The 27952-nt window shown below is 36.4% G+C and overlaps 1 protein-coding gene and 1 pseudogene across 1 annotated transcript; one reads left to right on the forward strand and one right to left on the reverse strand.

Moving 5' to 3' along the window:
* Positions 1 to 219: 219 nt before the first annotated feature.
* LOC107563602 (transforming growth factor-beta-induced protein ig-h3-like) lies at positions 220 to 14673 on the reverse strand. Its single transcript, XM_016248507.1, is given in 17 exon segments — positions 220 to 1037; positions 1203 to 1227; positions 1369 to 1430; positions 1524 to 1599; positions 1602 to 1637; positions 2472 to 2596; positions 2764 to 2894; positions 3999 to 4135; positions 4826 to 4971; positions 5060 to 5194; positions 6181 to 6393; positions 6853 to 6994; positions 7098 to 7244; positions 7414 to 7578; positions 7733 to 7890; positions 7971 to 8035; positions 14645 to 14673. Coding segments are annotated over 17 exon segments (1851 nt in total). The 3' UTR covers positions 220 to 978.
* Positions 14674 to 20000: 5327 nt separating this feature from the next.
* Positions 20001 to 26705, forward strand: LOC107563606 (PCTP-like protein; annotated as a pseudogene).
* The last annotated feature ends 1247 nt before the right edge of the window (positions 26706 to 27952 follow it).

Genomic DNA, 27952 nt, shown 5'->3' on the forward strand with positions numbered 1-27952 from the left:
ACATTTCAGTTCAAACAACTTGTAAAAGTACATGTAGCATCCTATGACCCCTTTAAGGCATGAATAAATTATTTTCACGGAAAAAACATTTAAATGTCATTTTATCAAAGATGAGTTTAAAAGGATTAAATTAGTGATTGCAGAGAGACTTCAAGCAAGCAACAGGGCACGTGGAGAAGTTATTTAGTCATGAATAATGAGAACAAGCAGACTTTTAAATTATCATCTGAGTGAGACATTTAATTGCCACACATTAATCACCACATTATGACAATCCACCACATTGTGAATTCAGCTCAGTGAACTGACAAATTGGCTTGTAACAGACAGAGCAAACTACATTCAAGGGCACTGGCTAGTTATATGTAAACTATAACTCTGTGGCTACAAAATGGTCATTTTATTTTAAAATATGCAGACAGTGATCTTTGGTTCTTCACAAAACATCTTTGGTGTAACATAACAAATAATCTGCACAAGTTTACATTATACACCATGGGAAACGAAGACATACATTTGGTCTGTGTGTTTTTTTTTGTGCCCAAATAGCATTTGTTCCAGCTTAAACCATGCAAACATGCTACAGGTATATCAAATGCAACAACCAAATCATTACAAAAACAATAAAAAGAAATACAAAATGTTAACAAAAAATGTGTTGAACCAACATTTGACTCAAATAATTCAGACTGAAATTCCAAAACGGAAGTCGAATGAATATCCAAAACATATGAAGTGCCATAACTTTGCTGTCATCAATTTGTGATATTTAGAAATCACCGCTCTTCATCCAAGGGCCTTTGGCACATGAAAAAAGTCACAATCTTGCAATGCTGAACTGTTTTCCATTTTCAGCATTATGTATTTTGTTGCCTGGATTTTCTCAGCCTTTAATTATCCCACCACTGTGTGTTTCCATCCTTTAGAAGTGGTGGAGGTTAAAATGAACTACAGTTTTACTTTGTAGAGCTATGTTTACTAGACACGAGACATTGATCTGCTGCTCTGGCTTCTCAGGACCTTCTGGAAGAGATCATCTGTAATGTAGCAAGAAATATATTACGATTCATTTATATATATTTATTTTTTACATTTTGTTTTCATTATTTCAATACAATCACATGCAAATTATGAAATATATCTGAGACTCTTTATTAATTGCATTTATGTGGAAAAAAAGTTAGTAAGCAATGCATACAAACCATTTTTCAGAACTTGAGACCCAGCCTGGGATGAAAAATTGAGAAGAAGATATATTTCATTTATTTAGGCATTTCAAGCACACAAAAAAATATGTATAAAAATTTAGCAAAGCAATTAAATATAAGCACTGACCTACTGTTAAATAATAATTTCTGATGTACTAACCCTCACAGCAGAGGTGCGTCTGATTGTTGAGCCTTCAGCCTCATCACTCACAATTTTAGGAGCTAAAACAAAGTGGCACGTCACACGGTTATGAAGCTCTGAAATAAGATATTGCTTTTATCATAACGTTTAAGAATGTCTGGTTTATGGCTTACGCATTGGTTTTACGATTACATCAACAGCATGTACGACTCCATTGGTAGCCATCAGATCAGCCTCGACAACAGGCACGTATGTTCACGCCTGTTCACGTATACAGTGGAGTTAAGCTGAAAGGGATAAAAATCAGAATGAAATGTAAGAATTATCAGATGAAATCGGATTAAAGAAAGATTTTACCCGTAAATGAATATTCTGACATAATTTATTCACACGTCATTTAAAATGTAATTTTTTCTATGGAACACAAAAGATGAATTTTGAAAAATGTGAACGACAGTTAAGGGTGACAAATCTTCTATGTGAAGTTTCTATATAAATGATTTTTTGCGTGTGTGTTCTGCAGAATGACAGCACATATATTTGTAATTACACGAGAGTGAGTAGTTGTAGTAGTAGTAGTAGTATCCTTGTATTATAAGTAAGAGTAAAGATGAATAAGAATACTGGTGAACTGAGAATATAAATCAAATGTTTGGGGTCAGTATAATTAAAAAAAGACAAATGAATGCTATTCATAGTGACAGTAAAGACATATATATAATTTATGTTACAAACTGTTTTCATTTTAAATAAATACTGATCTTTTAAACTTTCCATTGATTAAAGAATCCTGAAAAAACACATAAATATTAAGCAGCACAACTGTTTTCAACATTGAAAATGAAAAATAAATGAGACACGGAATACTGGAGTAATGATGCTGAAAATTCTGGAATAAATTAAATGATTAATTTTAAAACCAGTTATGTTATAATGTAATAATATTTCACAATATTACTGATTTTACTCTATTTAAAGGTCAAATAAATGCAGACTTCTTTCAAAAGCGTACCAACCCCAGATTTTGAACGTCAGTGTATTAATATGTTGGCCTAGATTGCACTTCTATTACAGATACAGAATCCAAAAATAATTTCTTGACTCAATAAGTGAGTACATACAGCGCCTAACTCCAGTTTATCTCCTGTCAGGGGCTTCATTCTGGTATGTGAGGTCACAGCGCTGCTGACCAGGAACTCTTCACCAATGTGGTATCTCAGAAGGTTTGCCAGCTCCTTGGGGTCTCCTATGTACAAAATAGAAAGGAAACAACAGATGCAGGTATATTCTGCACATCTAAATACACTTAGACTGATTACAGAATTCTCATAGCAACAAATCGGACCAGTTAGTGTGTAATCATGCACTGAACATCTGCTTTTCTAACACATATGGTGACACAGGGGACATTACTCATGAGTTTGTTGAGGTCGGCGGGGGACATTGCACTGAAGGCAGCATTGGTGGGGGCGAAGAAGGTGTAGGCCCCTTTTTCGTTCAGGAGCTCGGTCAGGCCTGCTCTCTGAATGGCGCCAACCAAAGTGCTGTACGGATGAGAGTTCATCAATGCACATTATTAGGAGCATATCTTTAGGCGAGTGAAGACAGTTAGACTGACAGCTCAAATTCCACCCGGGTCATCAGAAATCTGAAGAAATTACAGCCACAAGTTTAAACATGCAAGTATGATCATTACAAAAAACGTTTCGAGAGACTGACACTGAGGTCTCTGAATGTGGGTGAGAAACGGCAGCTGCAAATTCCCTTTCAATAAAACTGTGAAAACAATTACGCCCTTTATGGTGGAAACATTTTTCTTCTAGGTTTTTATAGAGCATTCTGGTTAAATCACCACTGATGTGAGGTTAAATCTTTTGTACTCTCAAATACCTCTAGAATGGCTTAAATAGTCAGTAAATTAAAATTCCTGTCATCATTTGCTCAACCTCATGTCATTCCAAACCAGGGTTTTTAATAACTAAAACTAAAACCATAAAAACATTTTTATCTTTACTTGATATATATATATATATAATAATAGTATATATTAAACTGAAATTAAATACATTTTAATTTAGTTTAACTTGTATTCAAAATTACTACAATATAAAAATGTATAAAAAAATATACAGACATTTAAAAAAATACAAAAACGGCAAAAATACACAACAAAATTAGTAAAATATAACTAAAATTAAATAAAAACTGAAAAAAAACTGAAAAAACTAATTCAAAATATTATTACAAACTATAATAGAATCTCAGTGATATTAGAATAACACTGTTCCATACCTTTATGACTTTATGTGTAGAATACAAAAGATGAATTGACTTTTTTCCCCCTCGTTTCCATATAATGAAAAGCAAATGGCATTTGGGCTGTCAAGCTCCAAAAAGCACTGTGAAAACATCATAAAAGTAGACTATACCACACAATAGCTTTGGTGTGCATCTGTCTTCTGACCAAATGTCATTCACAACAGTGGGGCCATATTTGATTCAAATTCAAGATATTCTTGTGTCCTATTGAATATACAATAGAAACTCAAACTGGTCTGGAATGACATTAGGGTGAAAAAAATGAAGCCAGAATTGATTTAACTATCCCTTTAAGACATCACTGTGAGGATTATCGTCACTGTGCTTACCTGAAACGATCATCTGCCTTCAGGACGTCCATGACAGTTCCCATGGGGGGTGTCAAGAGCTTGTCAACGATGAACATATTTGCAAAGCGGCCATTTTTGTCATGTGCAGCAATGCAGGCGTTCTCAATGCACAGGCTCTGCAAAGTGAAACGGTTAAGGTTATTGGTTATACAGATCAGCACATTTGTTTCAAAGCTCTCTTTTCTCACAAGACAGACGATGCATGAAGTGGACTGTGGAAAACGTTAAGGTGATCCAAAGGAGAGGTTTCCGGTGGTCTGTGAATTCCATTACAAAGCAGAATGTGAGAGCGCAAACTGAACTATACCAGCCTTGCTGCCAGAAAAGTATTGATCTGCTGTTATAGGATTTTGTTCAGTATAAAGTGAAAGTGACGTGACATGTGGCTGGCCAAGTATGGTGACCCATACTTGGAATTAGTGCTCTGCATTTAACCCATCCAAAGTGCACACACACAGCAGTGAACACACACACCTGGAGCAGTAGGGGTGCATTCATGCCATTTTTGCTGCGGCGCCCAGAAAGCAGTTGAGGGTTTGGTGCCTTGCTCAAGGGCACCTCAGTCGTGGTATTGAAGGTGGGAGAGAGCGCTGTACATTCACTCCCCCACCTACAATCCCTGCCGGTACGAGACTCGAACCTGCAACCTTTGGGTTACGAGTCCGACTCTCTAACCATTAGGCCACGACTTCCGATCTAAATCACGACCCAGATTTAAAGTGTAAATATCAATGTTTCATTTAAAAATAGCTGCTGGGACTTGAGTTTGAGTTTAATTATTCCCATATGTATAATTCAAGACTTACATTTCTGAACACAAAGACTCTAAGTTTTAATCCACCAAGGGTCTCCAGCTCTTGCCCATGATAAAGGTTCTTGGAGGAAAACTTCTCCTTGAGAATGTGGTTTCTCAGCAGTTTCTTCATGTCTGGTGTCATGGCCAAACTCTTGTCTGCACGCAAATTACACAATTACAGTTATTTCAGAGTTTCTTAAGGCTCAATTGCTGCAGTAGCTTAATGAAAATGGAGTGATCCAACCTTTAAAAGCATCGTTCAGTGGAGCTAATAAAGTCACAGCCTCAGAGCCAATGAGATGATCTGTAAGACCGGCATCTTTAAAAAGCTTGGAGGCTGTAACAACTGATCCCTCTGCAAGCTCCAGGAGGGTCTTGGCTAAAAAAAAAAAACACAGTAAAGCATTAAAAATGTTATAGTTAAAATGTCAATTACAAATATATAATTCTATATAAGGGATAATGCACTACTAGCTGTGCATTAAACTATTTTAATGCATGACTTGAAGGCAAAGAACCACCCAACGCAAAGCTGTTGCCTCCGCTGAGTGCATTAAAATTGTGTAATTAATATATTATTATTTAGTTGATATTAATATTAATATAAACATTAATTCCATTTTCAGCAAAACCTGAAATTTAAATATTTAAATGTACAAATATCACGTATTGCTAATTCATAAATATCATTATGCTTTTTTTGCATTATTATAAATCATTATAAAATAATAAATAGGTCCAATTATCTGATTTTATGCCCACAAAGAAATATCAGTATGAATTAATTCAGAAATTAAATATATATATAAAAATATAATAGAATATCTGTCATCAAATCATTGTATGTATGAATTGCATTTTTTATTTATTTTTTTATTGATGAAAAAACTAGTATCTTGACATTTAGCCCAGATTTACTAACAGTTTCCGTCAACGCAAACCCTCTTTTGGCATTAAAAAACTATTGTCAGGACTTACTAAAGGCACACCGTGAAAAATTAGTGTTGAAAGGGCATGGACACAGTTATTTTTTGGCTGACTTATTGCATATGCATTTGTAGGAGTGTCCCTTCCAGACTCTAAATTTCTGGGAAGAGAGTATCTAAATGAATCACGCAACATGATTTACTAAGATTTGTGCTAGTCAATTTACTGGTATTTGTGCCATAATTTAAAGCTTGTCTTAGTTTGTGCTGGTCTTAGTAGACTGCGTTGGTCATTATGGAAATGATCTGGCTGTGTTTGTGTTCTTTAATGTGCGCATTGTTAGTAGATCAGCCATAAAACTTTCCACTCCCATTGGCGCTCTTATGCTAATTTGCCCTGTTTAGTAAATCAGGCCCTAAGATCTCCTAAAGGTCAAACCTGAGTCAGGTATGAGGAGTTCATTGACGTAGTGAATGACTCCATTGGTTCCAAGCTTATCTCTCTGTGTGACGATGGCTTTGCCGTTGATGGTCATCTCTTCGCCATCGCAGCCGACTTCCAGCACAGTGCCCTGCAGGGTCTCCAGAGGTGTTCCAGCCACAATGGACTCAGAGCAGTGCAGGTTCTTCAGAATGTGGTAATTCAGCAGATCTAAAGAGGATCGAGACCAAAATATGATGACCAAGTGACAACAAAAATTAAAACATCTTTGCAGCATTACATGAACTCAAACCCAACATGAAATCTAATTTTACCTGCATGTTTCTGCTCTTATTATGCACGATTCACAAGTGCCCGTTATTCCAAAAAAAACGTCTGTCTTCATAATTAAGCAAAATTGAATAGCTTGCTTGGATTCTGAAACATTTTTCCGGCTTGGCTGACATTATGAACAAATCCCTCTTACTTTTCAACGGCTTCCTCCAACCACCTGGCTCCATTCTGCTATGCACAAACACCTACTTTTCACAATCCAATCAATTCCCAATGGACAAAATTAAGTCCCACACACAATTTTTTCTCATCGAATATCCAGTTTAACTCAGAAATGCATTGCATTGTGGAAGTAAATTGAAAAAAATGCTTCATGCTAAAGAAGAGCAAAAGTACCTTTGAGAGAAACCGGGTCTCCCAAAATTCTGGTCAGTGTTTCTGGAGGGATCTTCTCAAAGGCTTCATTGGTTGGAGCAAAGATAGTGTAGGAACCCTCGTTCTCCAGAAGACTGGTGAGACCAGCGGCAGCAACTGCAGTCTAAATGAAAAGGAAGAAATGGCATTCAATGGACTTTGCACTGTTCATACTGCACAAATACTACTGAACCAGCAAATTCCCTCAATAACGATATAAGATCTACCCGTAGAGTGTCCAGGTCATCATCGGTGTCAATCAAAGAGTTGACATTATTGGTAATGGCGGTGATGACTCTATCAACAACATGCACAATTCCATTGGTGGCATGCTGGTCTGTCTTCACAAGCCTTGCACAGTTCACGGTCACAATCTGCGACAAAACATATTCAGATTGGTAATGTACACAAAACCTCACAGCAAACCATTTGGAATAAAAACCAGTAGACAATTCTTAACAGCTGTTAACTAACCATAGAGAAAGTAAACAACATATTTCCAGTGAGAAAATCTAAACAAGACTTTGTAAAGACTAGACTTACTCCATTAGAATAATGGTGGATGTGAACATCAAAGTCCTGATACATGGAGGGGAATGAAGTGCCATGCTTAAGATCGTCAGAAGTCAAGCGTTTGTAGATCATGTGGTAGTGCAGAGCGTTGAGGAGCTCAATGTTGACGTTGCTCACCAGGGCATCCAGAATTTCCTACAGCACATTTTGAAATGACATTGAGCTTATCTTGATATTTTTGCTGTTTTTCCAGTTATAATGGTTTTTGGGAACTCTGCTTTGCCTAAAATGACAGGAAACTCTTTATTTCTTCTACATGATCTATGGAGATGCACTAGTGGGAACTCACAGTGGAAAGTGCAGCCCAAGCCTCATTGCTTGGAGCAAAGAATGTGAAGCTGCCGGGACCTTCGATCTCCTCCTGCAAATTTGCCCTTTCAGAGTACATCTTGGTAGTAGTGGCTCCAACCACACCCAGGGTTTTATAGATGTTCACCAGAGGTAGAGCTTTGAAAAATAAATCCATTTTTTATTGTTATATCATCATAACAAACCTCTTTTCATGCACACAATTTATAATTACGTACCTGCTGGACAGCCTTTTTCTCCAATCACCTTCTCATAGCCAGGACAGCACTCATAGCTGACCACCCTACAAAGAAATGATCAAAAACATCACTTCTTTGGATTTTGTAGAAGATTCTGTACAGATGGGAGTTCTTCAGGAACTTCTGCAGGAAATCAGATCTATATTTCTTTCTTTATTATTGCGAGGGCTGAAGGACTGCAACAACCAACACACTCCTCGATGCGTTTTAAAGTGCATGGCTTAAGCTATACTGTACTTCTTTTTTTATTTCGTGCCAGATATTTCCATAATAAATAAGGTCTGTGCTCGAGTTGGTCTTAGAGGGTTATAAAATCTAATTTCCTTTGGTAGCAGAAGAATCAAGAGGTACGTTATGAGCCAGGGAAACTCCTGAGAGGGAACTCTAACACCAGCAGTCCTGCCAATAAAAATAATGGGAAATTCCTTGGAACCACCATGGAAAGGTGCAATAATTGGGATACTGAAGACTGACATAGAGCTTTCCTTAGACTTTTCCTTAAAAAAAAAAAAAATGTTATGATCTCTTACTAATGCAGTTAATATTTATATGCATAATCATTTACCAGTTCACTACCACTAAATCGCTACTAAAAAGGTTTGTTTTTCCAAGAAATAAATGTTGCATTATTTCATGAGGGTAAAATAGGGTTTTACAGTGATACAGCGCTTAAATAATGACTACTAAATCCATTTTGAAGCCATTACTTGTCTGCAGACTTGCTTATTTTAACTATATACTTATGCAACATAAGAATTTGCTATTGCATAATAATTTTTTTCCCATATCATGACTGTTTGAGATAAGATATTTTAGCGAAGAACACTTGAGGATACTTTGATGATATATTCCATGGCACATGCATTTAGAGACGGAGGAATTTGAGTTATATTTTTTAAAGGTTGTTGACATACCAATCTCAACATATTGTTAGCACACTAGCTTGAGTAACCCACAGCATCTTAGACTGTGATAGAGTGGAAAACTAGAAGGCAAATCTAAACAAAGGCAACAATCCCAACATTCAGGCATGGGACAGACTTGTAAAACACACGGAAGAAGAAAGCAGATTGAACTGATTATCAAAACAGATGGTAACTCAACTTCTGTTTGTCCTCTGCCAACATAAGCAAAGATGGATTTCTGACAAAATAAGCAGCTATAAGTTACATATTGTGCACTTTCAAGGGGTGAGACAAGAGGTTCCAAGAAGTATTGTGAAAGTTGTATTATGTTGAAATATATATATATATTTAGCGTATGGCTGATGCATCATTTTGCATCTTCTAAAACGTCACAAAACTCACTTCCTTATATCAGAAGTAGCAATATAAGTTTTCAGACAACTTATTCTTAAACTGGAAAAAGCAGAAGACAAGGCATAAATGGTTATAATATTTTAAAGGTTTGCTGAAATCATCCAATCATATTATCACCATTATATATCAATATAACCATTACAATCACTGATATTCAGCAAAAAAATGTTTCTGTGAAAATAAAGTGCCTGAACAAGGTGGCTAGCAAAAAGAGAGCACTAGGGAGTAATTTGTAAAAAAAAATTGGTCTCAACTGACCTGAAAACATCCTGTTCCACAGCACTGACCTTTATGAACCAACTATACAAAGAGTGCAATTGTTCCCACAAAGTTCCTTCAACCCCGAACTTCGAAACCCCAAAGAAACTCTGTGAATCAAGTTAACGTCAGTGTCACAGAACCCAACCTTATGCTTTCCTGAGTAAGGTACATCCTTTCACCGCAAGACTCAACATTTGTTTTCTCACAGACTTCAGAGCGAATGGAAAACTCCTTGAGAACTATCCTCAATCATTTATGTGTGTACGGGGGGTATAAGATTTTCAGGAGTCCCAACTGAAGTCATTTCCTAAAAGCATCCAAGCACCCACAGCAACTCTGACTTCCTTCTTGCTTTCAGTAATGAAAGAAACTTTGTTTAAAATGGGAAGATGAATAAAACAAGTCCTTCTCTTTTGCTGTGCAATTTCAAAACTTGTTCTTGATCAGAGCTGCCAAACAGACAGCTTTTATACATTTGAATTAAGAAAACATAATAAAATGTACGACTAATAACAGGCAGAACCAATTAGTAATAATAAAAATAAAAACTATCACTCTCCCACAACGTTGAATTTTTTTTATGTACACTACTATTCAAAAGTTTGGGGTCAGACTTTTTTTTTGGAAGAAACTTATACTTTTATTCAGCAAGTATGCATTAAATTGATTAAAAGTGAGCGTACATACAATTTTATAAAAGAAAAAAAGAAAATTTTCACCATTTCCAGAAAAAATACATTGCAGCACAACTGTTTCCAACATTGATAATAGTAAGAAATGTTTTTTGAGCAGCAAATCAGCATATTAGAATGATTTATGAAGGATCATGTGACACTGAAGACTGGCTGAAAATTCAGCTTTGCATCACAGGAATTAATTACACTTTAAAATACATTCACATAGAAAACTGTTATTTTAAATTGTAATAATATTTCATAATTTTACTGTTTATGCTGTCTATTTTTAATCTTTTGAACGGCGGTGAAAATATGCATTAAATATAGTATCACAAAGTATCATCTCTAATTAGAATACACTGGGATATTCAAAAACGTCTTCACACTAAACAACCCCCAAAACTTGATGGTGTACCTTATGTAAGCAACATTAATCTGTTACATAATGTCTCCAAATCTAGACGCCAATAAACATTCCAGACTCCATTCCATAATAAGCATCCACCATGGGTTGTACTGTGCCAAAACATCAGCTTCTTTAACACCCTCCCATTAAATCAGTGATTTTATTTCTCTTTTAAAGTTGGATTTCTGTATTGCAGACACTGGATATGCTGTTCCTCCTGAACTCTAATATATCTGTCTGTGGAATGTTCATGTAACCAATAACACCGTTTCCTCCTGTGGGAACATCAAGTGGACGTCAATCAAACAGTACTGCTACAAGTTGTAATTATGATCCAGGTCTTAGTGCACTGAAGAGTTTTCAGACAGAAAGGCACTCAAGATTTGTCAGCCTTGCATTCATGCACTGTTCAGGATGTTAGGCAATTTAACCCCACGAAGACTGAAGCCAATTACCAAGAAACATATGGTAACCATTACTGCACAACGTTCTTCTATATCTACTGTCAACTTGAACTCAAATACCCTGCTCACTGTTCCATTATATAGCTGCTAGATACAAAAGAAAAGTGTGTCCATTATGTAAAATTATAACCTTACAAGCTACAAAGCTGATGGATAGTACTGACTGAAAGATGTCAAAGTGTTCTTCAACAGACAACATACAAAAGCTTATCGAAACAATATAGTTAAAGTCATTAACACTTTAACAAGACCTTTCCTCCTCGGTTCTTCAAAGGGTTATTCTTTTAGAAAAGTTGTCTAACCCTATGAATACATGTGAAGAATCCCCCCCACAGGGTAATAATCATAATTTATGCCAACCTGTCCTGCTCTTCAAACCTTATAGATGATGCATTTTAGATTCTTTAGAGTTAGAAAGGTGATTATAAACTTTTATATTTCAGTATAAGTTTATTCACATGTCCTGAGGGAGTTTTTCCTCTGCAACTTGAAAAGGCAATGGTATTTTATCTAACAAGAAATATACATTAAATCCGATACACTGGTTCAGACTTTAGCACAGTACGGTAATGGAATATATTTGCAAGACAGACAGATAGAGAGACAGACAGACGCACTGTAAAAAATGATTGTGATTTTAACAGTAAAAGACTGTAAAAATGCTACAGTAAAAACCTGTTAGCTGGTTAACAGTAAGTTTCCATACTATATACGGTGAATAAATGTAATTACATTTAATGTAATTTTACAGTAAAATACTGTTAAAAATACGGTTTTTGGAAGTGAAAAAGAAAAATTCATTGCATAATTTACAGTGAAAAAACATAAATTGACACTCCCAGAATTCCCTGCATGATACTTCATATTTGATGTTTTTTTTGTTGAAATAACATGTTTCTTCTTTTTGTTGTGTTTCTCATCAGTTGTGTACATTAGGGTTTAATCTTACATCTAATGTTGTTACATTTAAATGTTGTTGGTTTGTTTTAACATATTTTTATTTTAATGATTTTAATGAATTTGTCTTGACTTATAAATACCAAAATGCAATCAATAAAAGAAAATCGAACCTGTTTTTTTTCATATGATTTCATGCCAGATGTTATTGTAATTGTTATGATTGTATTGTTATTGATGGTATTGTACACTCTAAAAAATGCTGGGTTGTTTCAACCCAATGTTGGGTCAAATATGGACTAACCCAACTGTTGGGTTAAAAAGTTAATTTAAAAATGTAACCAAAATTTAACCCAACAGTTGGGTTAGTCCATATTTGACCCAACATTGGGTTGAAACAACCCAGCATTTTTTAGAGTGTAATTTTGTGTAACTCTCAATAGCTTAGTGCACTGTAGTCACGATTTACAGATTTTTCTTTAAGTAAAAATAAATGTAATAGGGGCCTAACCATGAGGTAAAATTCACTAATCAACATTCAGTGAATATGAGCTGCTATATGGGTTAAACGTGTAACCCCTGCTGTGTAAAATAAGCAAACAACCATGTGTCCTGCCCTGTATTTACCCAGCAGTGCATTTAAAAATTACCCAAACTGGGTTGTTTTTAACCCAGCATTTATTATACCTTAATAATCCACCATATTTTTGATTGTACTAATAGAATTCTTAAACAGCATGGGGTATTGTAGCAATTTTTAGTTAAAGGGGTCATATGATGCGATTTCAAGTTTTCCTTTCTCTTTGGAGTGTTACAAGCTCTTGGTGCATAAAGAAGATCTGTAAAGATGCAAAGACTAAAGTCTCAAATCTAAAGAGATATTCTTTATAAAAGTTAAGAGTCAACCACACCTACCTAAAACGGCTTGTTCGAACATGCTCCACATGTCTACGTCACTATGTGGAAATATTAGCATAACGCCCAAATGTGCACGCAAAGAAAGAAGGCGTGGTTTCAGGAACAGCAAATAATGATCTAAAATAGCATCATATGACCCCTTTAATAAAACAGTTATGTCTGGTTTAGGTGTGCTTAGGCTTTTCAAAGCATTGGCACTTACTTTCAACACGGGACAGAATATCTTTTAAATATTTTATTTCATTTTATTATACTGACATTTAAGACTGTCTTTTCTTCTATTTCCCCTACAAAAGCAGCACAAATGGCATTTGTACATCAAATTCTTCACAGCATGCCTTACTGCAACACTTTTCTTTTTAAATGTGTTTCCTTTAAGCATATAATTGTACAATAAAGAGGTCAAGCTTTCAAACCAGTTGAGGAAGAGGGACAATAAACACTTGCTATTTCTCTCGGACATTTAAAAACAACATTTAATTCCATCGGTTACTTTTTTAAGCTTTTTAAATCTAGTGTGGGAGTTATGTGGCTAGTTATATAATCAAATCCACTACTGTAAACTAATAATTGAGAAACTCATAATTAAACAATGTTGATAGAGCAGATTTTGCCAAAAGTCCAAGAGGTGATCTAAAACAACCAACGTGTCAAAGGCATGAGATGGTATGTTCGGACAGGCTATTCTTTCTTCTTCTTCTTCTTCTTCTTTTTTTTTTTACAGTAGGACTAGCACATGGTCTATTTTGGGGTTACCCTATAAATCGAGCAGCAGTGGTTAATGACCTCTCCTCATCTCCTCTAGACTGGCCGATGCGCCATTAACTGTGTGGTATTTAGAGAGGTGATTCCTCCTGAGTGGCTTGAAGAGGGATTTTCCCTTTACTTTTATATTTCGACTTTGTTTTTGCAGTTGATTGAATAACAGGAGCATCTACTGAGTTCCACTTAAACCATAATAGGGTTAATGTCCGTTCTTGATTTTCTTTCCTTTTATAAAAACAGCAGGTATCCAGGATGCTGCGTGTTACGGTAGACCTTTATGATGCAGATGCCTGCCACACCAAATAACATATAAATATCAACTATCATACTACAGCCTGGCAAACATGTCTGGACAAGTAAGCCATCAGTCTCTAAACCATGGGTTTAAATGAATCTTTTGCACTGTTCTAACTATTGCAGCAATTGAATCACATATTTTGATTAGATGTTTAACAGTTAATCCCAAAGTATACTTCGCTTTAAAGAAATGGAGAAGACGAAACAAGAATAACCAGAAACTACTGAAGACACAAAACAATAGATGCCCGTGTTAATGAGTGTTTGTGTGACAAGATGCAGACAAGTTTAAACAAGTACATCCTCTGGAGAACCATTTGAAACCTTTTACAGCAAACCTCCCAATCTGCTTATTCAATCCCTTTTTTCATACATAATAAACATAAATCTTTCTTGTTTCCACAGGTTTTGATATTTTACGCAATACAAACCCAGTCTCCAATTCTTAACTGATGTTAATAGCATTTAAGTGAATGACAATGTTTAATACGTTCTCCACAAACAAGAAAATGTCTAATAAAGAATATCTTCAGTAAAAAAGACTCAACATTGATTGACAGTCTAATTTACTCACTATGTCTTATTTGTTATTTCATGTCAGAAATGAAATATGGCTCACTACCTTGCTGAGGTCTGTTTCTTCTATTACTTTTTATGGCCATGTCCAGGAGTTGCCATGTTTAATGTTCAGCTCAGCTTCATCCAGGGACGAGCAAATTCCTTTGCACTAAAACCTCCAGAGGGAGAAGGAATACCCATTTGCCCTTTGAATTTTGATACCTCAATGCTTCAGATGCCCAGTAAACAAAAATGAGTGAAAGTGGAATTTTTACATTCCATTTGATATCAATCCCATTGTGTGCTAATTTAGTGTGAGCTCTCCTTTGAAGCTCCATGCATTTCTCAGTACCCTTTTCACACTTTGTCTTTTCTTTTTGAATTATTAGTTCTTTCCGTTGTTGATTCAACACTTAGGTGTCAACAGAATCATTTTTAAAGGGTTAGTTCACCCAAAAATGAAAATGTCAGAAGAGGTTTATTGAATAACAGGATCATGACGGTATCATGACCCAGATCCGGCGTGATGACGTTATTACGCCGGATCTTGGTCAGTGCCGCCACACGCTCGCATCATGGTACTGTCGTGAACGCGCATCCACAAGTGACGCAGTAGAGACGAAAATGTGGAATAAAGTCGTTATTTTTGTTTTCTTTGCGCAAAAAAGTATTCTCGTAGCTTCGTAACTTTGCAGTTGAACCACTGATGTCACACAGACTACTTTGCCGATCATCTTGGTACTTTTCTGGACCTTAAACGTGGTAGTTACCTTGCTGTCTATGGGAGGGTCACAGAGCCCTCAGATTTCATCAACAATATCTTAAATTGTGTTCCGAAGATGAACGAAGGTCTTACGGGTTTGGAACAACACGAGGGTGAGTAATTAATGACACAATTTTCATTTTTGGGTGAACTAACCCTTTAATGTATTGAAAAATGCCCACGCAGCATCCTGTATCACTGGAGCTTTCCATATCAAGCCACGGGAATGGAGAATGGGTTACCTTAAGGGGAAACAACTGAGTGTGTTTTTCCACTCTCCTTGGGGTACTAGTGGTCTCCTTACTGTCTGGCATTACTTCCTGCTTCCAAGATCAGGTTAACTGAAGCCAGAAAACAATTTAGCAAGAATACAAAGTTGACCCTAGAACAATATTTAAAAAGAAAACGTCCAACATGGATATGAAAACACTGGGTATCTGAAAGGACAGATGTAACAGGTGGCTTTGTATAAAACAGCAAATTCTCATGGTTACCCCATGAGTTGCATTGAATACCTCTTATATATACAGCCCGAGAGCATCTTTCCGGTCCAGCCGATGAATCGGCTCAGATGAGGTCAGATGTGTGCAATTATTTAAATTAAACAAAATATTAACTTAAAGGAATAGCTATTTCACCCAAAAATGCAACAGTTTGAAGTTAAAAACATCTTGATGGAATTGTTTATTAAAAACATGCAACTTTGTTTTACTTCACAAGACATTAATTGATGGACTGGAGTGGTGTGGATAACTTGTGGATTGTTGTGATGTTTTTATCAGCTGTTTGGACTCTCATTCTGATGGCACCCATTCACTGCAGAGCATCCATTGGTGAGGAAATGATGTAATGCTACATTTCTCCAAATTTGTTCAGATGAAATTTTGGATGGCCTGAGGGTGAATACAGCTAATTAAAATTTTTGGGTATACTACTCCTGTAAAGTACAAATTAAATTTAGCTTTATGGTGAAATTATGTTGTAAAAAGTTGTAAATATATATTATATTGACCTACATTAAGGAACATTTTGCCCTATGTTTAAAGAAAGTAAAACTAAAGGCTGTGACAAATTAGTAGTTGGACCAAAGTATAATTTTTTTCATACTCTTCCTAAATGAAAACTGTTGACAATGCAGCAACAAAAGTAGAAATATCAGCCATAATAGTGCTAAATGACTGAGAATATGATATGTTTTAATGAAATAAGCGGGACTCTCTTTGTGCAGCTTTGTATCTGACACAGGATCAGGTTACTGAGGCTGATGCCTCAAGGGAAAAGGTCAACATGGACTTTCGCTCTCAGGATTCCCTTAATATGTGTTTGTGCCAGTATGGAAAAGTTCAATCAGTCATAGTACTTCCACTAGAGAAAAAGTCCAGCTGAACCTCTCAGTGCTTATTGCACTCCATAACCACTTAAACTTAAACCGTAATATATTTCAGTGGCAGTGAAGTTTAGACATGTGTGAGACGTACCGTACTGAATGCCCTCGTTTGACCCTAATGGAATGAATCAGTCTACAGTGAACCTTTGTTAGGCCACATTACAGGACAGGGAAAGAGGAGAGCCTGTGTGATCTCATGACCCTGCCACATGGAGGAGGCTGAGATCATCTCAACAAATTCCAGCAACACACACTGCAAAGCCTTTCTGGACAGCTGGACCGTGCATACATTATGAGGATAATTGCAAAATATGGTTGCGGAGATGGTCAGCCTAAAAATAACAGCAGGGATCATCTAACAGTGATTAAAAAAAAACCTAAAGATTGAATTTAATGCGCCTTCACCTCAATGGAAACATAGCGATGAAGGACACATGACCAGTGATTTGTACTGGTGCAGTACATTTTTTTGGCATAGCATTTTTTGTGTCCTAATGCAGTGGTTCTCAAACCTTTGACTCCAAGTCCTCCCTATGTCCACAACTATGTTTGCAGGATGTTTCCTCTGGTATCTGCTGTAATGTACATTTTTGTTTGAAAAAAATCTTCTTTTGAATTTTCAAAAAATAGGAGTGTCCATACATTAAAATAAGTAACTAAAACAATTATTGTTATATAATTATACAATTTTTTTTAACTTTTGAAAAAATATTTTAGCTTGGCATTACTAGAAAAACATTCTAATAAAAATGCCCATGGAGTTATATACATTTTATAAATTTACATGAATTTTCCACACCTAGAAACTACACTTTTAAAATCAGGCTTTTCAAGACAGTGGGAACACTATTTAAGAAAAAAAAACAGTTGTTGAGGGGTGAATTATGATAAGAAATATCTTGATTTTCAGTTGTCTTTGCTTATTTTAATGCTTGTTTTATCTTATTCTAAGCCATCTTTGCCCCCTGGTTGAGAACCACTGTCCTAAGGGGTTCATTAGTGCCATCTTATGGTTGTACACACTCCTTGTGGGACATATATGGGCAAAATTAGGATATTAGCAAAATAATTTCATAAAGGGTACAATGGTGCTAACAAGATAATTTCATTTAACTTTCTCACAAAACAGTAAAAGCCAACAAACTCCATTACATATTTAGTGAAATATAATAATAATAATTAAAAAAAATTCTTTAAAGGGTTAGTTCACCCAAAAATTTAAATTAGCTTGTTATTTACTCACCCTCAAGCCATCCTAGGTGTATATGACTTTTTTCTTTCAGACGAATCCAATCGGAGTTATATAAAAAATTGTCCTGGCTAATCCATGCTTTATAATGGGAGTGGATGGTAGTCCAAAATTTGAAGTCGAAAAAATTGCACCCATCCATTGTAAAAGAAGTCCACATGACTCCGGGGGGTTAATAAAGGCCTTCTGAAGTGATGCGATGCATTTGTGTAAGAAAAATATCCATATTTACAACTTTATAAACCTTAATCTCTAGCTTCCGCTAACTGTCGTACGCGCATTCGCGAGAGAGTGGCGTCCAGCGGATGACGTAGCACGTAGGCAAACGCGGTGACGAATGCGGAAGAGACGAACGTGGAAGCGCAGAGGAGAGAACGAAACAAAACACCAGTCACGAATTAGTAGGACAAAACGAGGATTTGTAAAGAAAAATGTCACAGGATTATAAACCAAGTGACCACTTGGATATAAACCAAGAGGACACTGGTTTTCCTTTGCTGTAAACAAAACTTGTTTCTCGCGAGACTAGCATATCCTCACCGGAGCTTATGCTACGCCTACGTCATCCGCTGGACGCCACTTTCTCGTGAACGCGCGCGTATGACAGTTAGCGGAAGCTAGAGATTAAGGTTTACAAAGTTGTATATATGGATATTTTTCTTACACAAATGCATCGCATCGCTTCAGAAGGCCTTTATTAACCCCCCGGAGCCGAGTGGACTTCTTTTATAATGGATGGGTGCAATTTTTTCAACTTCAAATTTTGGGCTACCATCCACTCCCATTATAAAGCATGGATTAGCCAGGACAATTTTTTAATATAACTCTGATTGTATTTGTCTGAAAGAAGAATGTCATACAATTAAAAAAATGCTGGGTTAAATATAACCCAGCGCTGGGTTAAAAAGGGACAAACCCAGAGGTTGGTTTGTTTTGAACCCAACCGCTGGGTCAAAACAACCCAATAGCTGGGTTTGTCCCTTTTTAACCCAGCATTTATTAGAGTGTATACACGTAGGATGGCTTAAGGGTGAGTAAATCATGGGGTAATTTTCATTTTTGGGCGAACTATCCCTTTAAGGGGGCTTTTAGAACCAGTATGCCCTGCATTATACTGAGAAATTTTTTTGTAAAACTGCAGATGGTTTACTGCAAAAATAAAAAAAATCTGAAACTACATATCAAATGCTTCAGTTATAAATCATGAAAAAGAGAAATATTTTAACAAATGATCTCTGAAGAATGAAAAGAATCAAATTAAGAAGGGAGGGGCCTATATTATTTGACACCTGCAGGAGACATTGTGACTGACACTTGCATCTGCTTAATTGAGAATGGGCAACACTTCATATGGACAATTCAACTATAAAAGTGAAGATAAACCACCCAATACATAATTTCAGTGCACACAAAAAGCCCATTTTATTATTATTTTGAGCTCCAGAGTTTATGAAGGTAAATCCCAAATCTGAATTTCAAATATATCATTATTTTATTAACATTCCCTTAGCGTCCAAAACAACACAACATTCATTTTATGTCAAATGGACATTTCAGATTGACTTTTACAGTTCATCTGATATTTAATAGCTTATATTTCCTATTAAGAATAATATTTTTTGGTTGCTTGTCCCCTGAATGTTCTGACAAAGCATTTGGTTTGGCTTTGGAAGAAATCACCTTTCCAAAGAACACAAAAATAGTGCTTCTAGACCTCATTTTGGGACGTTTCCTTACTAATCTATAGCCTACAAAGCAGACTTTTACTTTTCCCCTGCACAATATGATAGCAAGGAGTGAGGCTGAAGGAAGGTGATAGAGTAGGAAACAGTAGACGCTGGATTCAGGCTACACACCTGCACAGGTTAAACAAAACAGTCACGGAAAAGAAATCCTTTGAATTGAAATACATGACACCTGATCCGTGGATCATCAGTCAGTCTGACTAAATGAGCCCTTGTAGACTGCTCCACCTGAAAAACGACATGGCAGTAACGTGATGCCTTACTTATATAATGCCTCTCTCCAGTATGGGACTGATACAGGACTGAAGAGGATGCTCAAACACACCTGCTCCAACATAAATACATAGCAGAGGTGCTACAGTTAGATTCAACTACAAAAACCGCGTTTTAGATCCGTCAGTTTTCCAAAACTGTTTTTTCCCCAAAAAAGTGGAGCAGACAACACAAACGAGCGGATCATTTATGAGAGGAGCTTTTAGCCCTGCAGACCTGACTGATTCACAGCACCGGGAGGCAAGATGCCAGTCCAGATACCGGACGACACCGATTTCTTATCTTTCCGAGATCAATGTGAAAGTCAGGATGGCTGGGTCGCCCGTTATAATAAAGGAGGAGTGACGGTTTGGTGTCGAGACGAGGAGTGCAAAACTTTGCAGAAACTCAAGGCAAGTGCGCTGCAATATGGATCAACAGACGCACGCTCACACTCACCAACTAGTTTGTTTTCACTCTTTGCTTTCAGCCCTAAAATAAGACCAGCTCTAGTATATTTTTGATATTACAGATCATCAGTTTCTTTTTATAGTAATTGTCTATGAAATATAGATTCTGTGTGATCCGCTTCGTCTTGCTTAGTAAACGAAGCCTTAATTTACTGGAGAACGTAGCATAATATGGCAAGCTGTTTTAACACTGTTCATTTTTGCTTTACTTTTACTTTTTTTTTTTTTTTAATTGCTAGTAATCCAATAGTGACTAGTAGCCTATCAATTCAATTAGTCACTAGTAATAGGTCTAATTATTTATTTACTACCAGTCCCCTTGGTTACTAGTCAGTAACTGCATATGCTTGCCATTGAATTCAAGGGGATCTGTGTTGCAGATTTCCATTGTAACTAGTTTTCCAGTTGATGCTGGTATCAGTGTCACTTGTAAATATTCAGATATTCAGTACATATTTTTTTAGCTACTTCGTCATACAGTATGTAAGAAATAAAAAAAGATTGTAACTGGTGAAATGTGACCAGTGGCGGTGTTTCACGAAACCCTGGTAGGTTATGGCATAACTCCCTGTGGCCGTACATACAACGACAACATTCCTGAATGATAAACCCACATTATATCTAAACGAAGTGCATGATGCACTATTAAATAAAATTCACAGTGAACAACATTAAATATAAAAACATGTATGTGCAGTTTTTATTGCATAAGTGGGTAGCGGTGAGGTGGGAGCCAATCAAAAAGACACGTGATAATTGATGCAATAAACTGTGACTGCACACATTCATACATTTATATGATTTAATAAAATCTGCCATTATGATTTCTACGTTGTTAAAATAATAATAATAATAATAAAGAAACATTTTAATGACCAAAACACAGGTAAAAACTACTCTAACCACAATCCTGAAGCGGGATCCTACAGTTTTTATATTTAGTAGTATGCAAAAGTGTATACAAAGATTTAGCATGTGAACCAAAGACTTGAAAATAAATTGCCTGTGGAACAGCAGTATATCGGTGTTCGCTGTGCAAAAACAGTAGTACAGTATATCTTCTAAGCTCCTGAACAGTAGCTTTCCTCACAGACTCCAGACCCTTTCAGAGAAAATCCTAAAGAAACAAACAGAGATATGGCCATGGGTCATTTGCACAGGGGAAACTCAGCGTACAGGCCAGGCCTGACTGCTTCATGATCCACAGTCTCTGAGATGAAAGACCGGTCTCTCAGGGACAGACTGCACCCATGAGATGTGCTGAAAAATTAAGAGCGGAAAACTGTGGTAACAGCAGGCTCAGATGAGGAAACCTGAGCCCCTCCTGCTGGCTTACCAGAGTTGGGCCTTTTTCTGTATGTGTGTGTGTGTGTATGTTTTTTTGTGTGTAAAAGCACTTCTGTTGACCTTTCTAACAATGGCTAAAAGCCGTCCCGATGCGAGAACCTATGCATGAGGGCTGTTTCAGCAAAGTTGCAGGCAGGTGTGGGGAAATTATTTAGACCTGTAACAGCTGCAAAAATTAAAGGAGATGACAGACCTTCGTCAATAATTCACGCAGCTCACCGGGCCACCGATGCGTTCTTTTCATGAATAATTGAGCTTTGTAGGCTTTGACGACATTCCATTCATAGAGACTAAATAAAACTTGTTCCAAGGAACCTAATGGAAATGAGCAGCAACCGATCAAGCTGGGGTTGTGGGGGGTTGGGGATAAATTATTAAATGATGCCAGGGTAGAGTTGATTGGGTTACACGGTTTCTTGCGTCGTAGAGCCATACAATATCTGATCACATTGCATTTGATGTATTCATGCTTACCTGACCCTCCTCCCAACCCAGGATAAGGTAGCTACAGTATACGTGGAGAAAAAAAAACAAAAACGAGGGTTTGGCTCGACGCGTGAGCTTGAAATACAAATGCAAGCCAACATGCTTAAATCTAAAGCTCCACTGTATCTCTCACTCCACTGAGGATCCTTTTATACTCACTGTTTGCTGTGTCAACTTTTACTCTTTGTGACCTGACATGGCTGAATCACGCAGAAAGCAGGGCTTTCAAAGATAAGGAAATGAATAGAGCTATGTATAATGGTAGCAGGCCTTTGTCAGCACAGTGAAAAGGCGTTCGTTTTTCATCTGCCCGGTAACAGAGTGCATTCAAAATCTGTCAGCACTTTATCACGGCTGCACCAGAGGGAAAACCACAGCAGATTTTTTCACTGCTCAACATACTTTGTGAACTTTGTATTCAACTGTAATGGAAAAGTTCTTAAGATTTGAATGATTCAGTGAGACAATGCCTGTTTTTTCTCTTAGATGAGAATCGTGTGCAAGGACGTGACGGCAGAGACCCTCTACGACGTCTTGCATGACACGAGCTACCGGAAAAAATGGGACACCAACATGATCGACACTTTCGATATTGGACGACTGACAGTTAATGCAGATGTAGGATATTATTCCTGTGAGTCACTCCTTTGTTTCTTTCGCAACTGAGCTGTTATTTCCACCGTGTTCCTGGAGAAGCACACCAATACACTTTTTATTTTATTTTTAAAATTAACCCCATTTGTTCTTACTATGAATATTGTAAGATACGATATAAAAGTTGTGGGTGGCTGCAGTACTATGCATGGATTTCAGCAATAAATTATAAAGGGACATTGATGATAGTAATTTAAAATGACAGTACAAGAGGAGTCTCTTGCAAAATATCACAAAAGAGTGAAAAATTGTTTTAAATTTTTTTTTTAAGTGTACATAATATGCAGTGGTGCAAGTTTACCTTCTTGTCTTTTCATACTTTACCAGGACTCTAAAGCATGTCCTTCTTTATTTACAGGGAAATGTCCAAGTCCACTGAAGAACAGAGACTTTGTCACCATGCGGTCATGGCTTCCTCTTGGCAATGACTATCTGCAACTGGCTCTATCTTGTGTCTCATTTATTGATTTCTTATGAAATTAAAATTTCACTATTAATATTACTGTAATATAGTTTTGCTATATATATATATATATATATATATACATTCTGATTGGTCAGTCACGGCCAGATGTTTACTAATGTTGTCCATGACAACCCTATAAAGTCAACTGGCTCTATCTTGTCTCATTTATTGATTTCTTATGAAATTAAAATTTCACTATTAATATTACTGTAATATAGTTGCAGTTTTGCTATATATATATATATATATATATATATATATACTGTATATATATATATATATTGATGTCTATTAATCAAAGAAAAAAGAGGGGAAAAGGATTTATCTATATTTAATTTATAATTTAGTGTTTGATAACTTAAATTTCAATTTCTGTATATTTCTGCTGAAGGCACAGGTAAATATGACATTTATTATAATAGGTTTATGTGAAGATTGTTTTAAAGGGATAGTTCACCCAAAAATGAAAATGTGATGTTTATCTGCTTACCCCGAGGGCATCCAAGATGTAGGTGACTTTGTTTCTTCAGTAGAACACATATTATGATTTTTAACTCCAGCCGTTGCAGTCCATCAGTCGTATAATGCATGGCAATGGTAACAAAATCTATGAGAGTAAAAAAAACATGCACAGACAAATCCAAATTAAACCCTGCGGCTCGTGACGACACATTGATGTCCTAAGACACGAAACGATCGGTTATATAATTTTTTACCTCTAATACACCACTATGTCCAACTGTCTTTTGGTGCGTGCATGGCATCCGGTGCGTGAGGTGTGTACGCACTCTGGCATAGTTTACACAAGCGCCGGAAGTGATCTCTCGCGCGTATACGTCACTCATTGGTTACACAGTGCACAGTCATTGTAGGTACGACGGCTAATCAAAATGGTACTTACTTGCGCTTATCTGGATTGTTCAAACCGACTTAAAACTAAAAGATTACGTTCTCTCGCGCGAACTCATTCGGGAGTGGTGACTTTCCACGTATTCCCAACTTCTGAGCCTTCTCGCCTGCATGCATAAATTATTATAAATTATATATATATATATATATAAAGGCTGGAATGCACTACGCAACTTTTAAAATCTGAACAGGTTTTTAAAACACTACACTTGTCAACTTTGCAAATATTTACATTGAAAAACTGGACATCATACAATAAACAACTCTTGATCACTTGATCGCTAACAGACTTTCAAGTTGTTCCAAACACAGCAAACTCGCACAGAAACATGCTCTTCGTTGCAAGGAAACGCATGACAAATAAAAACTAAATCTTGGCAAAAGTCGTGTGGTGTATTCCAGCCTTAAGCAGATGCTGTAAGATAATACAAAGGTCAGAGTGCAAAATAAATTCAACTCAAATCTATATTTTATGTTTATCTATTTAATTATTTGGTGCGTAGCTGTGTATAAGCTTCACTTTGGAGCTTATTTTGAGAAAGTTGTTCCAAACCCTGTATGAGTTTCTCTCTACTGCTGAACACAAAATAAGATATTTTAAAGAATGTGGGTAACCAAACAGTTGCTGGTCCCCATTGACTTCCATAGTAGTTTTACCTCATACTATGGAAATCAATGGGGACCAGCAACTGTTTGCTTCAAAATATCTTCAATTTTCAGCAGAAGAACGAAACTCATACAGGTTTGGAACAACTTGAGGGTGAGTAAATGATGCCAGAATTTTCATTTTTGGGTGAACTATCCCTTTAATATCTCTGTTTAGGTCAAATAATGGTCAGACTGTTTGTATATCTGCTTGTATATCTGTATATCTTGTATACTGTTGCTATTTTTCAGGAATACCCACCAAAGAAGGATTATGTCAGAGCTGTGTCATTACTCACTGGGTACTTGATCCAATCCAGTGGAGCAAACTGCTGCACTCTTTATTACTTGACGCAAGTGGATCCACGAGGTGAACTTCTCTAGTTTCCATTATCATTATCATTTATGGTAAAATACCTTTAAATGGTAGCATGCTGGGGTCACAGCATTAGATCGGCCCTTCTTTTGGTGGAAAAGTACACCATGAACATACATGTTTACACAACTCTTAGGCTGTTTACAGTCTCAGTTGTTGGTGTATTACACAAAAACGCCACTCTGCTTCAAAGAGCGGTGCAGATTCATCTTGCTTCCTTAAAAAAGTGTGCAAGAATGAATGTGGTTAGACTGAACGTGTATTTTGCGGTGTAATTTTATATAATGTCTTGAAGGCCATCTCCATTTTTCTCCATGCTCTTGTGCTGTACAGAGTGGGGAGCCAGGAAGCCTTTGAAACTCCTGCTTTACACATATTTTATGAATTTGCTGATGTCATCTTTCCTGTGCTGCTCCGAGCGATGGCTTTGATTATTAATGTCTTCCGTTGCTGTGATGCACCAGCTGTGTGTGACGTGTGGGATAGACACTTAGATTCAGTTTATTGCATTTGTACAGCAGACTCAGGGACAGAAAAGCTAAATTACAGTGCGTACAATGTCCATAAGAGAGTTTTATGACAGCTTGATTAAAAAACACCCCAAAATTATTACTATTTTCGTAGCATTGCAGCTTCATTCTGGGGTGAACATTTTTTATTACATTTAATGATGATATTTGTTCTGTGAGCATATTTTACAGCAATATATATATATATATATATATATATATATATATATAACCCCTGTTTTAGAATAAATGCATATATAAAATGCATGGTCCAGATCTTTCAACCTTTTTCTCCACAGGCCATGAAAAAGATTTACAAAGCCTGCCTAAAGTACCCGGAGTGGAAGCGGAAACACGAGCCCAATCTGAAGCCGTGGAGGTACCCGGAGCAGAACACGCTACCCTGCATCAATGTAGCTGACCTGACAGTGCAGAGAGCAGATTCTCTGGAGAACATCGACGAGAGCAGTGTGAGTGAGGAGAAAGCCCAGCACCACAGCGATGATGATGAGACCTAAGATAACTCACACTGACTCTCCTGTGTTCTGTGTGTATGTGAAAGCGATTGTGTGTCATTCTCAGACGAGGATGCTTCCCTTACATTCATCCTGTAAATCATACATTCTTTGGATTGAACAAAATAACATTATATTGTTTTGCAGAGATTTAAAGACCTCCATTCTATGTCCGTACTCTGAGGAAGGGTCTGGTTGTATTAGATGTGTTTAACTGATACGTTTTATAGTGTATGGTCAAATAATTCACTGTAAAATGACATAAACAGTGTCAGTAAGTACTTTGGAAGTGTAATAACTTTATTGCTCAACGTTTCCAGCGCACAATGCAGATGTGTCGTATTATTGTGACCCTTGTAACTTTATTAAATTACTTAAATGGCGCACACAACTCATTCTGTCATTCTGTCAAGCAGTCATAAAACACCATTTTTTAGCCCCATATTCTGAGGTGAAGATTTCCTGTGTGAGATTGCAAGGACTTCTGCCCTTTTTTCCTTAAAGTGGCAAAGATCTGTGTATTTCACTGCCTTCAAAAGACCTCAGGAGCTGTAAAAATCAGTTCTGTGTAGTAGGTTTGGATCTGTCTGTGTGCTTTTGACTTGCTGGCATTTTTCTCAATGTCTTAAAGCAGCACTATGTAACTTTTGGCGCTCTAGCGGTTAATAAACAGAACTGCACACATCCCGCGGAAGAACATTCCAACCGGAGCTACTTCTCTAAGTTTATGTCTCTGGCGATTCACGCAGGTATGTGTTACTCCGCAGCGGTGACCAGGCTACAATAGTCCAAATATAAGTACTTATTATAAGTGTACCGGAATGATTCGGAATAAGACAAAAACACGGTTTGGAAGATGAATTCATGATGTACTCGCTCATTATATACATTTTGCAAATTTTGAACACAGAAAAAGTTACATAGGCCTAGTGCTGCTTTAAAAATAAAAAGTTTGGTCTTGTATTTCTAAAACTAGCTTTTTGGAAGTATTTTTTTGTATATCACTTACGAAACAACAATATGAATATACTGGTCAAATATAATGCAATGTATTAATACAATATATAGGAAACTAGTGTTTATATTGTTCAATATATTGCAATATATGCATGGAACATGTATGGTTATATATTGAAACATTAAAGAAATATAACAACGAAAATACATTTGTAAACATGTAATAGCTTTATTGAAACACTTAATTAATTCATTTCTCTTTCATTAGTTAACATAATATAAAGGTTTACACAAAGCTGAACACATATTCATTAACTTTTATTTCACTTTATTGTTTGTATAGTTACACATTTCATATAAAATATACGTATATGTGATATTTATAAGAAAAAAAGTGTTTACTGAAAACATATTAAAATTGTCTCGTTAAAGTCATGACAAAATGGTTATAACTAATATATATTACAATACTGTATATATTTTCATGTATGTTCACGTTTGTGTAATATCTATTTTCATGTATGTGCAATATTGTGTACATATATTGCACATACATATTCCCATATAATGTGAACATACAGTATATAGTACATAGTATATGTTCAAATATATTTATAAGCACACAGTACCATATTTTATCACATGCACGTTTATATATTATTAAATGTT

The sequence above is a fragment of the Sinocyclocheilus grahami genome, unplaced genomic scaffold (genome assembly GCF_001515645.1).
Source record: "Sinocyclocheilus grahami isolate Dianchi unplaced genomic scaffold, SAMN03320097.WGS_v1.1 scaffold880.1, whole genome shotgun sequence".
Lineage (NCBI taxonomy): Eukaryota > Metazoa > Chordata > Actinopteri > Cypriniformes > Cyprinidae > Sinocyclocheilus > Sinocyclocheilus grahami.